Source organism: Ursus maritimus, unplaced genomic scaffold (assembly GCF_017311325.1).
Source record: "Ursus maritimus isolate PB19 unplaced genomic scaffold, ASM1731132v1 scaffold_11, whole genome shotgun sequence".
Lineage (NCBI taxonomy): Eukaryota > Metazoa > Chordata > Mammalia > Carnivora > Ursidae > Ursus > Ursus maritimus.
Genome location: NW_024423453.1, coordinates 32,232,215 through 32,248,054, shown reverse-complemented (window position 1 = coordinate 32,248,054; position 15,840 = coordinate 32,232,215). Strand labels below are relative to the sequence as shown.

At 37.7% G+C, this 15,840-nt stretch overlaps 1 protein-coding gene across 2 annotated transcripts in view; it reads left to right on the top strand.

Annotated features, from left to right (window-relative positions):
• The window catches only part of INPP4B (inositol polyphosphate-4-phosphatase type II B), a 501,415-nt gene that overhangs the window by 431,704 nt on the left and 53,871 nt on the right, over nucleotides 1–15,840 (top strand). For both annotated transcript variants that reach the window (XM_008685432.2, XM_040626334.1), the window contains one exon: nucleotides 13,691–13,803. In XM_008685432.2, coding sequence (XP_008683654.1) covers nucleotides 13,691–13,803 — 113 coding nt within the window. The remainder of the gene's footprint in view (nucleotides 1–13,690; nucleotides 13,804–15,840) is intronic.

Genomic DNA, 15,840 nt, shown 5'->3' with positions numbered 1-15,840 from the left:
GGTGGGGGCTGGCTGGTAGAAACTGGGACCATGGACAGTTCCCTGGAACTGGAGCCATTTGGAAGCCACAGAGGGCCTTATAAGAAGCCAAGAGATCAGGGGAGAAGTGAACGGGATTCTGTCTCCCTCCTTCCTTTTTTTTTTTTTTTTTTAATCATGGTGTTAGTCACCATACAGTACATCATTAGTTTTTGATGTAATGTTCCATGATTCATTGTTTGCGTGTAACACCCAGTGTTCCATGCAATACATGCCCTCCTTAATACCCTTCACCAGGCTAGCCCATCTTCCTACCCCCCTCCCCTCTAAAACCCTCAGTTTGTCTCCTTCCTTTCATCTCCCTCTTAATGCTCATTGTCCAAACTTAATTGTGAGTCAGTGGGCAGCAAGCAGCCTGGGGAATAAGGTTTTCCTGTGTATAAAGACCCAAAGGGAAAAAGATACAGATAGACATGAGAACAGATCAGCAGTTGACCAGCACAGTCTGCCACTCAGCACCTTCTTACCTTTTCCCATGCAAGAAGAATTTCAAACAATCCGTATCTGGATGTGGGGTTAGCAGTTTGTGTTTTATCAAGCCCTCCCGATGATTCTGCTGCGTGGTTAAGATTTGGAAACCACTAGGTTAGACTTGTAAAATGTTATAGATTAGTTCTCAAACTGTAAATTCATGTTTTGTGTTTCATTTATACTCTATACTTGAGTGTAAAAGAAAGTGAAATTCCCAGAATATTGGAATGTTGTATCTTTTATTTACTGTTATTTAACAAACATTTATTGACCTAAGCGAAATGTGTATATAAAGCAACTCAGCTGTAATCATGGTTCTGGTCAATGTGAAATTGACCCTGATTTATTATGCCAGGCTAAATTAATATGTCTAAGTTTCTCAAGTACGAGGAATAATCTGACTATTATAGATTTTTGGCATTTTCAACAAACATGAAGATATAAGAAGATACAAGGTTCTTAAGTTAACACATGAATGTTCTTCCAACAGGAACCATAAATTACTGCACAACTAATTTACTACTAATAATTTCTGTTTTGCAGACATCCAACTTTGATACCATGTACATGTCCAGATATACAAATGAAAAATCCAGTTACTCATCCAAATATTTTACTTATTTTCTTTCGAACATATGTGTATTTGGAAACATTCAGACGGCTGAGGAAATTTTCACGTATTACCCATATGTTTGGCATTGCATAGACATTAAAGATGAGTAAAAAGTATTGGCAGTATAGGAGAAATTGTTTTATAACGCAAGACTACCTTAAGGTTGAAAATGTTGCAGAAAGAACAGATAAAAGTGGAATTTAAAGATTATTAGCTGTCTCCAATTTTTCTCTACCTTCTTTTTTTTTTTTTTTTTTTTTTTTTTTTTTTTTTTTGTCCAAATCCACTCCAGTCAGCCTTTGGTCTACATAACTTTACTGGTTTTGTCAGGGTTTCTATATTGTTAGAGCCAATGTTCAATTCTCTGTCCTCATCCTGCTTGATCTAGTAATAGATTTGACATCGTTATTTTTTCTGTCTTTCATCACTTGCTTCCAGGCCACCACACTTTTCTGTGATTGCTTCTACTATCTGGCTGCTACCTTTCAACCTCCATTACTGATTCCTCATTATCTTTCTGACCTCCCAATGTTGGAGTGTCCCAGGATTTAGTCTATGGATGTCTACTTTGCTCTTGTTGAACAGTCTCATTGCTTTAAATACCATCTATTCATTATCGACCTCCATACCTACATCGCCAGCCCATCTTTCTTCCCAGGTCTCCTGTATCCTGCTCATCACCTCCGACTTTGTTCCTGATATGCCCTTAAAAACTTACCTTTCCTACAATCATTCCCGTCCTAGTTTTTAATCAATTCTAGCTTTTTTTGTTGCATTGGCAAAAAAAAAAAAAAATTGAAGTCACCCTTGACTCCTCTTTTTCTCACACCGCACTTTCAGTCCATCAGAAAATTTCACTGGCTCAATTTCCCAAGAATGTGCCACCAGTTCCCACCACCTGTCTTGCTATTGCTCTGTGCAAGCCCTTGTTACTCTCACCTTCAGATTATGGCAATAATGCCCACACTGTCTCTTTGTTTCCTCTCTCAGCCTCACTGAGTTTTTATCACTGCAGCCAAAGTGATCTTTTAAAAATGAAAATAAAATCATGTATCTTCTCAAACTCTTCCAATAGCCCTTATTTTTTTAGTAGACTAAAAACCTAAGTTCTTCTTTTTTTTTTTTAAAGAGTTTATTCATTTAACAGAGAGAGAGGCAGCGAGAGAGGGAACATAAGCAGGGGGAGTGAGAGAGGGAGAAGCAGGCTCCCCGCTGAGCAGGGAGCCCGACATGGGGCTCGATCCCAGGACCCTGGGATCATGACCTGAGCCGAAGGCAGACGCTTAATGACTGAGCCACCCAGGTGCCCCCAAAAACCTAAGTTCTTACAATGGTCTTAAAGCCTCCCTGTAATCTGGCAACAAATCTGCCCTTTGACTCTCCTCTCCTACCTCTCACTCCCTCCCTTGCTCCACTTTGCCCCACACTGGCCTCTTGCTGTTTCTTAGGACTTTTCCTTGGCCATATCCTCTGCCTTAAATTCTTTCCCCTTACATGGATCCTTCACTCATCTCCTTTAAGTCTTGGCCCAAATGTCACTTTCGTAGTGAGGCCTTTCTTGACTGCCCTCTTTAAAATTGCAGTCTCCTATGCCCTGGTCCCCTTCTCCATAACATCTACCATCATCTGGTATACAGTAGGTCATTTACCTTGTTTGGCTCTATCTCCTCAGAATGTAAACTAGATGAAGACAAGTCTCCTGGTCTATATTTTGACTATACCCCAACTACTAAAAACATTATCTGGCCCAGAGTTTATACTCCAAAAATATTTGTTGAATCAACAAATTAATGAGATAGTTGAGGTCATTTAGTTGAATGTTTTAAAGAATCGGAGAAGAATTGGGATCTTGTAAATAATCTAGACTATTCCAAGGGACACTCTTTCTGCTAATAATTGTTGGGCAATAAAAGGATTTTATAGTCAAGTGGTTTTGGAATTCACATTATCACTTTGAAAGTTTTGAAAAGGCCTATAGCCTGGTCAGCAAACTTGTTATGTGAAGGACCGGAGAGTAAAGAATTCAGTATTTGAGGGTCAAACGATGTCTGTTCAAACTACTCAACTAGACACTGCCATTGTAGTGCAAATTAAGCCATAGACAAAATGTGAATTAATGTACATGGCTAAATTTTAATAAAATTTTATTGTATTTACAAAGACACAGAACTGACTGGGTTTATGCTGCAAGTCATAATTTGCCAGTTCTTTTCTACAGTGTCTAAAACAATTTAATTTTGTTGAAATAGCATTTTATTGCTATATATATGTGTGTGTATACATATGTTTCATATATATATATTTCATATAGGTATATATGAAATACTCAGGAGCATCTTGCCAAATAAGTGCTCCTTAGGACAAATTTTAAGAAATACTGGTTTAGTCCAGCCTTATTTGCTATGAGGGGCTTGGGATCCAAGATAGATTTTATTAAGTTCACAATCCTCATGAGTGGGAGAACAGGGGCTAAGTTGCATATTTTAAGTGTTCTTTTCACTTTTATATTGCTGCTCTCCCATTGCTGTAGATCTAAGGGCTTCTGATCTTCTTAATTTAAAACTGCAGATTTTAAAACATTTGAATATTTCCAGCAGCACCTTTATTTTCTGTTTATAATTTATACATGCTCATAATTACAAATTTATTTTCAACTCATTCCAGAAGAAACTCTGATGTACTTACCTCTTCAAGTTTTTAATGCTCTCTGATGTTTATAAAGATTAAGAGAATTTTTTTTCCTGATATATGTCTAGAAGCACTCCTGTGACTTTTTGGAAAGAAAAGGGATGCAAAACAGTATTCCGTTTTAATTCTTTATGCGCAGGTAAAACCACAGACATAGACTCCTAGTGTCCAATAACTTGTACACTAGATTGAAGCGACAAATACGAACAATACCACAAATAACAGAGATGGACACACATACTCACATGTGCCCCTGCAAGTGGCCACCTCCCTCAGCATTGATTTCAGCATCTTCTGTGTTACTCCAGGTTCCTCACATCAATTTTTTTTTGGTTAGCCTTATATCGTATTCTAATTTGTGTAAGAAAAGTCCAAGATTATTTTTTTAGTCACCTTTACATTTTTGTGCATTCTTTCCTTCTCACAGGGCCTCTCCTGTCTGTAGACTAAGTAGACTAGGTCTTACATGATAGATTCTACTGCTCATTGAACGAAGATTGGCTAGACTCCCAGTGAACCAGCCTAGTAAGTCTGCATAAAATGGCATGAAATCAAAAGATATGAATTCAATTGAAAACTCACTTAAGTGAATCACTTGATGTTTTGAATGTCTCCATTTCATTATCGACTAAATGAGAATAATTAATATGTATATGCCAGTACTTCAAAGTACATTCTACCATTATCTCACCAGAGAAGGGAAGTTAATTTTTCCAATGTCAGTTTCTGTACTGAGAAGATGTCACATTGCACTTACAAATGTTAGAGTGATGGATAAGATCATGACAGTGTGCACTTTGAGTTTCTCAAGAGACTTGCATTTCTCCTGTGTACAAACAAGTCAACTCATTGATCCAGTTAAAATTGATTGTAAAGCTCTTCCTATAGTTTGAACCAACCTGCCTCTTTTGTCCATTCAATATACTCTTTTCTTCTATCTCATCTGTATTCCTTCAGATAGCTATCTATACTAACTTTAATGAATTGTTTTCATATAATCACTGCTTATCTGATAATCTTTTTAATCTTATTTATTTATTTAATTTATTTTTTTTAAGATTTCATTTATTTATTTGACAGAGAGAGAGACAGCCAGCGAGAGAGGGAACACAGGCAGGGGGAGTGGGAGAGCAAGAAGCAGGCTCCCAGCGGAGGAGCAGGGCTCGATCCCAGGACTCCAGGATCATGCCCTGAGCCGAAGGCAGACGCTTAACAGGCGCCCCTGATAATCTTTTTAAAAAGCATAGATTTCTTTGTGAAATACTCTGATAGGGATGAAATCCTGAAATCATCACCATTAGGATGAGTTCATTGGCCCCACAGTGAGGAGTAAGGTAGATATTAAAAATCTTAGGGCTCACCTTCCCTTTTGGAAATATCACTTAAATTAATCCTATGACTCCAGTTACAGCCCATAAAGAGCCTAGAAATTAAATAAAAATCTGTTCCAACTTTTAATTAAATATCAAAGAGGAGACAACTAGCAACTTGTGATTTTACTTTTTAAATCCTTTTTTCCAACTCTCTAATTCACTCGAGCATACCACTCTCTCAGACATTCACTACTTACTGTTCTACTTTTCTCAACCATAAGTGCAAGGTCTTTTGTTTCATTCTGGTTTACCTTTTCTCCCACCTTTATTTATTCATGCTTCCACTTCTGCAAAACAAAACTCCAGATAAAGTAGAACTCATCTTTGAAGTCAGGTAGGGAGTGAAACTCAAGACTCAAAGATAAAATTATCTGTATCAGGTGGGTCAGAAAAGAGAAGTCTTGCAACATGGGTAGATTAATATATTTTGTTGCTATCAATAAATATATGAGAATCCCAAGTTATAAAACTAGAGCTCACTTCAAGTAAAAAAAAAAAAAAAAAGAGGTATATGAATGGAATAAAATGTAGAGCTTGAATTCTTATTACCTCTTTCCTTTTCATTTTGGAGCCTCCTGAAACAGCTTTATTTCTGTAATCTTCTTCCTCTACTTTACCTCATCTATACCTTTCTTAATGCCTCAAGAGTTCTTTATTTTATTCTATACAATATGAAATATTCAAGATCTCAATCTTATTTGCCTCCAGGAGCCTAAAGGAGTCATGCCGAGACCTTGGCTATTGGGAAGAAGCCCTGTCTTCTCAACTGTCTCTCTGCTTTGTTTTAGCTATCATTCTGGCAATTTGGGAGTCAGTTCCTTCCATGTTATCAGAAAGTGGGGGAGCATGAAAGTGCTGAATTATTCTTTTTTGGAGATGGCCTTGTTACACACCTGTGTCTCTGTGCTGCCATTTGGCCTTGGCATATTTCACTGGCAGCCTGGCTCAGGGAGGTGGGGCACTGGAATTACCTCAAAAGCTGCTTCCCTTTCTGTCCTAAGCTTTGAGAAATCTGTTCTTGCTTTGGTTTTCAGACTTTTTGTGTGTAATGTGTGCTGTCAATGACTTTTCTTGCTATTGTTCTTGTCAGAGTAAAATACAGGGACTTGGAAGTTACCTGGGGAAAAAGAAAACGTGGCCATTCACCTGCCTTCAGTGCTAAGAACCTAGGCTGCTTACTTGAGCGCAGGCAGAGTATTCCAACCAGTGCAACTGGGCTCACAAGAACAGTGAGCTGGGGGTGGGGGGAGGGTGGCTGCCCTGGGGTAGCTCAATCAGTTAAGCTTCCGACTCTTGATTTCAGCTCAGGTCATGATCTCAGGGTCATAAGATCAAGCCCCATGTTGAGCTCCATGCTGGGCAGCGAGTCTGCTTAAGATTCTCTCTCTCGAGGGGAACCCCCTTACACTGTTGATGGCCTTAAAAAAAAAAAAAAAAAAAAAAAGACTGAGCTGGGGAAACTGTGTCAAGCCCCTTTTCATATACACATTTTCTACTCTCTGTGTCTAAAACTATCTCAGGTACCTGAGGTATGGAGGTTTTTGAGAGCCATCTACCTACACACCATCCCCAAACTCTTCGATATGACTTGAAACGGTTTGGAGATTCAGAAATCAATCATGACTGTTTTCTTTAAAAAAAGGAAGTAGGAAACAATATTAATATGTTATATTTCTACTCTCCTCCCCGCACAGCAAGTCCCATGGCCTTCAGTATAAAATAGTGAGTAAGGAAATTCCTAAAGAATTTTTAACACATTGCTTTTAATATGTTATAACAATTACTTTTAAAGTTTGTCTTTTCATTTGCTATGGGTGATGCAAGCTTGAAATTCATTTTAAAGGAAACAATGAAAGTGTATAGGTCAAAAATATTATTCAGCTCTGTTCAGGTGGGGAGTTTGATATTTGATTTCTTATATTGCCTTTTTCATAAATTGTTAAGTTAGAAATACAATTTAAATAAAACCAGTTTCACTGGGGCTTTTTTCCATATTTTTCAAGATTTTACAGTATCTGAAAGAACAAAATTTCCAATTTTAAGACATCTCAATGGCTTTCACCTAATTGCATTTGTTTGCTTGCTACTACATTTAACTATAATTATTTCAGAATTAATTATAGAGATTTGATATCACAGAATATAGTCCAAGGTGGACTGTGAAAGTATTGTTCTTTATATGTTCACTTTTCATACTTAGACGTACAGGCTCTTCTAAGTTGTTTGTTTGTTTCTTTCTTTTTCTTTCTTTTTTTATAGTTCTGATTATTTATTACTATGTAACAAATTATCCCAAATTTACTGACATAAAATCAGAATCATCTTATTTGTGCTCACAGATTCTGTGAGTTAGGTTTTCAGACAGAACATATAGGGATGGTTTATATCCACTCCATGATACCTGGGACCTCCACTGGAAAGAACATTGGTGGGAAGGGGGAGGGAGCCACTTAAATGTCTAGGAACTGGAGTCCTCGGCAAGCTTCAATGCTCATGTTCTGGCACCTGGGCCATGCTGAGTCAACGGCTGGACTTGGCTGAAACCACTGAGTGGAGTACCTAAACGGGAGCCTCCATGTGGTTGGGCTTCTCCCAGCATAGAGCCTGCATTCTTATAGGGAACATCTCAAAAAAGGAAATACAGACAGCAGAGTTCCAAGAGAATCAGATAAGAGCTACAGTCATTTATGACCTGACCTCAAAAGTAACATAACATCACTTCTGCCACACTCTGTAAATCCAGACAGTCACAAGCCCACCCACATTCCCGGGGAAAGCACATAGGCTCCATCTCTCCCATAGAGGGATGTCAAAGATTGTGGAGCCATGTCTTAAAACCATCACTGTAGAAGTGATTGATGCGCTGCCTTCCAGAGACATTCTTATTTGTCTTTTTCTCGCCTCTAAAGCAACAATACACATTTGCAAGATGGCTGGCCAATGTTAAAAATGCCTATATAACCATGGGTTTTACCATAGCATGTTTTTTTATTGCAAGTGACAGAAACCCTGACTCAAACTGACTTGAACAAGAAATTTTATTAACAAAATTGAAAATTCCAATGGTAAGACAGATGACCCTTCAAGGGAAGGTTGTTTCACTGGCTTAGCAGTAGTGAAAAGACACTTTCCAGCCCTACTTCCTCATTCAGCCACTCTTAGTGTTGACTTCATCCTACATCTGGTCATCCCGTGACTAAAGGATGGCCGGCATGAGCAATTATCCCCATGCTCAATTGCCTGATCAACGAAAGAGATAAAGAGGACTTTTTTTCCCTCTTCTACGTTTGAGTATTGAGTTTCACTCAGCTGGGGCAGGACAGGTCACTTTCATAACCCTGAAATAATTGCCCAGGTCACAGTCAAGTTCTGATCAGCTTAGTTTCAGATGTCCATCCCTGAAATAGCCCTGACTTCAAGGGGGGATGGGATTACATTAGTTGACTTCAGAGTGAGGGTATGATTGATCTCATGTAAATTTTGTGCCCGCTATGAAGTGGGAAATGGGTGAAATAGGTGCCGGGAATTCAGCTTTAATTTCAGTATTATCTTGGCACACACTCTGGCAACATGAAGTCATATGACAGTGAGGTGATGAAGCTATTGCCTTGACCTCATTAGCATCGCCGATCAATTGGCTAAGGGTTGACAGTCCTATTCCTATTCACTTGTCAGCACCCCACCTTTGATTCAGGTCAATGTCATATTAAAGAAACCCCATTTGACAGAACAAGGAGAAATTTGGTATAAAAACTGACTGAATTTGGCTATTCTGTGCCATTGGGGAGTGATAAGAAACCAGTCACAGGGTTTGTGAAGGTTGGTGATTCTGATCTTTGTATGCACCTTACTTTGGATAAATTCTGACTTTTGCCTGAGAAAGTAAGCTTCCTATCTGAGACTGAATGCTTTCCTGAGAGCTACGAATGTCTTCCTCTGTTTTCCACAGTTGACACAGAATTTAACAATGTAAGCACTGCTGCCAAGACTTTTATTAATTGTTTTCCACTTCAAGTCGATGAAGCGTGGCAGGGTTATTGTCCTCATTTTTCAGTTGAGAAAAAGGGACAGAGGGTTAAGCAACTCACCTAAGACCACATGTCAAAGCAGGGACAGAGTTGGCATTGGAAATTACTTTCCGGGAATCTTGGCTCTGTGCTTCCTTCAAAAAAAAATTATAAAAGTTTCAAACAAAAAAAGAACAGATTGTAAGATAATAAACACTAGGGAATGTATTGTTTAGCCTAGAAATTTTGTAAGGAAAAATGCAGATAGAATGAAAGCCTCCTTTGCACACCTTTCAGTTCCAATCCCTTACTTATCCTTCTCTGAGAAAATCAATATCCTGAATTTGGTGTTTTACATTATCATACACATTTTTACCCGACATGTATTAGCCATAAAAAATATGATAGTTTTGCATATTTAACTTTATATTATTACTGTTATTTTGCATGAGTCCTAAAATTTTTACTGTTTTGCTCAGCATAGTTTTTGTTCTATATTTGTGCCCATATATATTTATATATAATATAGCATGTTTATTGATTTTCTCCGTTATATATTTCATAATTATATATCAGTTTATCTATTCTCTTTATGAATACTTAGATGGGTTTTTTGCTGTTGTTTAATATTATAAACAATAATGCAATGAACATTCTTGTACCTTTCACCTGATTACTTTTTTGAACCCCATTTGCAAAAAGAATACTCGTACTGAGATGGGTATGGAGATTCAATTACCCTCTCTGAATTCTGTGCAAGTAATGCAAGAGTGAGTAGCAAAAACAAGACTTGTTGGCTATATTTACATTTGAAGAGATACATTCTAAGTCTAAAAACCAATCCATATTCCCCGTTTACCAGGATTCTCAGTGGATTTATCAGGATCTGTCATTGTATCTTGAAATCTCACTAATCTACAAACTAGTCATTACTAGTCCAGAACAAGACCAGATTTCTGTGACCTGTAGGATTTTTGTCAGCAACCGAAGTATTGAATTGGTGGAGATGTGCTCTGAATAAAAGCAAGTTTTACCATTACAGAAATAGAAATAGTGGCCTGAAAATTTTAAGAACATCAAAATAATCTCCTTCTCAAAAGCATGAGCTGGGAAGAAGGGGTGAAATTTCTATGGGATATCATGTCTGTCCATCCTAAAGCGCTCTCTTTATGGGGTAGAAATAGGCCAAAAATGACCATTTATTTGACTTCTGTTTCGGATCTTATAGTCTGTTTTAAATGACTGATTAAAACATCTTCATGTCAAAGATGAAGCTAAATTATTTTGGAAAATCATTCTACTTTATTCAGGATTCTCAGAATTCTGAAGAAGCCAGTTCATTGGGTTAATACTGGAACTGCCTTCTAGTGCCACCAGCTAATTGTGAAGACACTAGCGCAGATTTGGGGGAAATTGCTGGTGTAGGAATTGGGAGACTGGCTTTTTTTACTTCCTCTGACTATGGACCTTGGGAAAGTCACCAAAGCATCTTGGACATGGGGTTGCTCTAACTCAGTAATTGGCAAATGTTTTATGTTGACTCCAGGTTGTTACATCAATTTTGAGGGTTAGGACAATAATAATAAAAATCATCATCATCCTCACAGGGAATAGAACAGAATATATTCGGGGAACAGTGTATGCGATTAGGGTAAATATTATTTCATAAAACTCTTGTTACAGAGGAGGTGTGTGTTTATGTGTTTATGCATAATGTTGTGGGTAAAATTCTTATTCTGTATTCCTTTCCAAAACATTCGAAAGCCATTTATACCAGGTGATGTCAGAAAGGATCTCAGGGACCTCTCAGATATGGTTATGTCCTTATTTAAAATTCCCTAGTTGCTCCCATTTTTTTTTTAGGATGAAGCCCAGATTTCCCAGCAGAGCAGAAAAGGCCCTTCATAATTCCTGCCTCTGGGAGCAGGGCCTGCGAGGATATAGTGAGCTATGGGCTCCCTGCTTTGACAGTAGTACTTCATGTCTCCATGCATTTGCTGACATTTTTCCCTGGGCCTCAAATGCTTTCGTAGCCACGAAGCATTATCTTTGCTAGAAACCCTTCCATACCCAACTATTCTTTATGGAATTGCACACTCCTTCCCTTGGGTCTCTATTATTTTTACTGACTTAATGCCATAGCCCACAATATACTTTACTACAGTTAATGATGGTTTAAAAATCTATCTTCCCCTACTGAATTGTGAAGACTTTGAGGTCAGCTCTTTGTATTCTAAGAATTTGGGTTCTTTCCTTTTCTTATGCATATACTGTGTTCTCCCTTTTTCTCAAAATAAGTTTATTCTTTAAAAACAGCACACATTTATTTTAAATGTCTCAAATGACATGAAAAGGCAGTTGAAAAATCACTCTAAATCCTACAGCATAACAATGACTGATGGCTCTCTCTGCCTTCATGCCTGTGTAGAGAGACGTAAGCACACACACACACACACACACACACACACACGTGCATGCACACACATACCCCCCCCCATATACAATGTTATACAAATCATTCATTCATTGTTCTGACCAATTTTTCCTTTCAACAATGTCAAGGACACTTTCCCTGTTAATGGTATACCCACATAATTTTAAATGGCTGCTTATAATTTTAATTTATTAAAGGCAGTGATGGTAGACCAGACTTTTTGTTCCTTTTATGCTGTAAGTACGAATTAAAAAGTGGCATTATTGTCCTTACTTTCTTTGATCAGCTGTGGAGTCTTGAGCTGGTATTGTAACTCTCTTCAAGGCATTCCCTTATGCCTTCTTCCCTTTATCTTTGGGCTCTGTCTTCTTAAAATTTCTGTATATCAGAGAGTCTCCTATCTAGCAATGTGATATTTTTAGTCAAACCTTGTCTTTCTTAGAGAATCATCTATAGTTACATAGCAAAGGTTTGACCTCTGATGGTTTTTTCCATTTAGAAACTAATACAGTGGAATCATGCATGTATTTTATATGAATATTTTTAACCTCCTTGCCCTAACATAGGGCTACATCTTGATTGTACCTGACCTTCCCCTGTTCTGTGGTCATGAAATTCAAGATGATATATAACTGTTCTCAATGGATATTTTTATTTTACCAACCACTTTCACTCTTTGGCAGATATAAATTGCTAGTATAGTTTATTAGGATACTTCCTCACTCTCTGGAGCTAAAGTCAAGAACTACCCAGATGTATTATTTTAATAAAGTGAAACATCTGGTGCAGTTTTGGAAAGTACAAAGTCACACTATGATTATAGCTTATCTGTGTTTGTGTGTGTGTGTGTGTATGTGAGTTTGTATGTGTGTGAGTTTGTGTGTGAGTGTGTGTGTGTATTTGTGAGAGAGAGAGAGATCTGATTCAGGAATATATCAATTTTGCTTCACTCTTACTGGAGAGCCTACATACAGTCCATATAATTCTTATGGATTTTCTCCTGTGTTCAGCCTCAATTAAAACTCTTAGGAATTCTTCACCCTTCAGGTTGTGGATTCGACATTAGAGCACATTTTCATACTGTACAGCATTAATACAACAACTCTCTTAGAAAGGCTTTTTGTTTCCATCTCTATATTCTGGTCTCGACCCCATCTCACCAAGTGTCAGGGACATTTGTGTCATAATGTGCATTGCCTTAGGTTTTAATAGAAAATGTGTGCCATTTATTACCTGTGCTTTAGTCATTAGTATGTAGAGATCTGAGCAATCAGTCATTTCCTGCTCCCTATCTAATTATCCCATATAATTAACTATCACCTCTCATGTTTTCCCTCTTTCCATGTTGTACCTGTGCTCCTTACTAGCATTTGTTCCCAACCAGGATAGATTTTGCCCTCAAGGAACATCTGGCAATGTCTGGAGACATTTTTGATTGCCACACGAAGGGTACTACTGGTTTCTAAATGGTAGAGGTCCCTGATGCTGCTTAATATCCTACAATGCAGAATATAGTTCCATTCCCCGCGACAAAGCGTTATCCGAGCCAAAATGCCCATGGTGCTAAGTTTAAGGATTCTTGCCGTAGAAACTGGCTTCCTGTGTTTTATCTGAACCTTCAGATTTCTCCCACTCCTGAGGCGTTCAGTTTAACATAGCCTCTTGATTCAGACTAGCTACTTAGTAACAGAAAGTGGTTATAGTAAGATATAAAATTACATCTCATGTCTCATCTATGTCATGTTTTGGTGGAAGGGAGGGAGCAGCCATCATCAAGAATGTTTCCCTTGTTAGTAAAATAATAGTATATGAAAACTGACATTACTACAATAGCACAGAATAGGTATTGGAGAAGACTGAGGCATATTTCTAAGTAAAGAATAAAGCTAGAGAGATTAATAACTATGATTATCCTTAGATTAATAAATATGATTATCCTCAGATACTCTCAGCTCCAAATGTTAGTTGTTGTTATGGAAATTCTATTTATACATATATTGAGCAAATCTCCATAGGCAGCTTAACACTAACATGATCTCCCTTTCTTTCTCCTGTTTTTCCCCAGACATTTCACATTTTCAAGAACAAAATGATTTAAAAGGATTACTAGAAAATCTCCATCAAAATATCCAAGCCAAAAAAAGAAAGAATGTAGAAATCATGTGGCTGGCTGCAACGGTAAGCGCTCTCCAGCCAGATCTTTGTTCCTGTCACCATCATGACCGGCAAACATCATTGAGTAGCTGCTGTGTAGGGTCCAACCTCTGCACTTTGGGTTACCAGATGTCACTGTCCATTATCCAGGGGATTAGGCATTTTCAATGCTGTTGGTAGTTCTATCAATACACTAGAACACAAGATGGAAGAAGATGCACTCAACGAGAGAGTTTTACCTGTTGGCTTTTCTTATAGATCCTGGATGTTGTTTGACACTTTGAGGCTAAAATGAAGTGTCTGTGATTTTCTTGATATTACATGTTGTGATGTCAGTCGCCCATATCAATCAGGATTTTGAAGTGCTACTCTAGAAACATATGGTTGCAACAGAATTTGGTTATCAGATCTCTGACTCACAGCCTCAGTAAGGCTCCTGGACATCTTGTTCAATTAATGAGCTTGCAAATGCATTTGTTAATTTAGATATTAGCATTGAATTTATTACTGGTGGTTTGCTCTTGGGGTAATGAGGTATATTTTCTATGGTTCTTTCTCATTTAATGACACCCTCAGGGCAGAAGTTCTGCCTTTTTTCCCCACCCCCAGTTTCTACCAGAGTGAGGGAGAAAATAATGCCCGTATTTTTTAAACTCTTGTCTGGCCACCATTCAGGCACAGCTCACATGAACTTACGAATTTTGTTAAGCATTCAGACCCAATCCTTTCCTAATGAGAGGACCTTTTTATCAGAAAAGGCACACATTGGACATCTTTATGATGAGTGCCATATTTGTAGTTCCCGGACAGTGTTGCTTGTGTAATTTGGAGTTCAGTTACCAGATCTCCTAACATAACTCTATTCATTCTGTATCAGTAGCATTGAAAACAAAGCCTTGTCCCTACTGCCAGTGTTCAATTATAATCCAATATTACTTACTCTCTCCTGGGAAAAAGGAATGGATAATTTACCATGAGTCTATATAAAATAATGTACCAAGAGCAAGGCAGAGGACCGCGGCTTTAGCTTCCCTTCGTGCCCTCTTGGAGCCCCAGGGAAGAACATCAAAGGTAACAATAGGAAGCATTGCTTTCAGGAAGCTCATTTACACTGGTCCCATCTAGCACCTTACTGCATTACGGGAGGGTTGTTTTTAATAGTTTTTTCCCCAGTGTGGCTGCTCTTTATATCTTCAAAGACTGCTGTGGTTGTTAATTCTCACAAAAAATTTCGCAAAGGTAGGTCATGAGCTATTTTTGCTATTTTACTAATAATGGGATAAGAGGAAGGTAATTTGATCCTTCACCAAGGCTCTCTGACAACTTAGGAACATACACATATCATGAAGTTATGTCAGTTGATAAATGAAGGATGTACATGTGCGAACGCAAATGTATATTTTCTCTTAGTATATGTAGTTTTACCATTTGAATATATAAAAAGGTTTTCCCATAAATCTCATTAATTCCTGAAAATTCTTTTTTGAAACTTAAACACTGGCCAAATACGGCTTTCTCACAACTTAACTGTTGAATGGATGATTGACTGCCTTGGTAAATACACGGCACCGATAATGTGCAAAGTTAGCATTATGTAGGGATACTGACTTTATTATTACAGCATTTCTGTTGCTGATACCTCAGTTTCAGTATCCTCTTTGTAAATCAAGGACTTGGATAATACTTTTAAAATGAAGAAATATAGTAATTCCCTTTGACATTTTCCAAAAAGCTTTTATTTGTCTCTATGTCATTGCCCTCTCTTTTAAAAATATTTATATATTACTATGTTAATATTTTACATTCTCATTGAAAAAATATAAAATTATTTGGTTTTGTCTTGATTGAATTTTTAAAAAATAAAAAATGAGAATTTATAGAGGCCACATGCCAATCAGGTGTGTTAAATTAAGTTCATATGGTTCAAAGGAGCTGTAGAAATAAGGAAACCAAGACCCAGGCTGTCCTGGGATTGAATTGCCCCTGCCTCCTCCTGGTATTAAATTTGGAACACTGAATATCCTTAGTAGGATAGTTGCATATACTAGAGACAACATATTT